This window comes from Colobus angolensis, unplaced genomic scaffold (assembly GCF_000951035.1).
Source record: "Colobus angolensis palliatus isolate OR3802 unplaced genomic scaffold, Cang.pa_1.0 Scaffold762, whole genome shotgun sequence".
Lineage (NCBI taxonomy): Eukaryota > Metazoa > Chordata > Mammalia > Primates > Cercopithecidae > Colobus > Colobus angolensis.
Window position 1 is genome coordinate 43,268 of NW_012121399.1, and position 316 is coordinate 43,583.

The window sequence follows — 316 nt, forward strand, 5'->3', positions numbered from 1 at the left end:
CTCTCCTTGCGCAGGCTCGGCGCTGTCGGTGAGGCTCACCTCACAAACATCTTTGGAGAGAGGGAGGCGGGGATCTGAGCACAGTGCGAGCGCCCCCTGCTCCTGCCTGCCCGCCCTGCATGAGGGCTCCACTCACCACCCTGCTGGTCGGCAGCCCCAAGCTCCTGGTGGGGTGGGGCTCCTGGACTGGGCTCATGAGCAGGGTTCTGGGCAGTGGCCAGGAATTTGCTGTGCTTGTTGTGGTCAGCACAAGCCACAACCCCATCGCCCGCAGCGCCAGCAGCTTCACCTGGAGGGAGGGGTGCTCAGGTGTCAC

The 316-nt window shown here is 65.5% G+C and overlaps 1 protein-coding gene across 1 annotated transcript in view; it reads right to left on the minus strand.

Moving 5' to 3' along the window:
- LOC105501952 (putative golgin subfamily A member 8E) overlaps positions 1–316 on the minus strand; it is a 7,747-nt gene that overhangs the window by 388 nt on the left and 7,043 nt on the right. Inside the window, exon 5 of the mRNA XM_011928092.1 lies at positions 137–289. Within this exon, the coding sequence (XP_011783482.1) occupies positions 137–289 (153 nt within the window). The remainder of the gene's footprint in view (positions 1–136; positions 290–316) is intronic.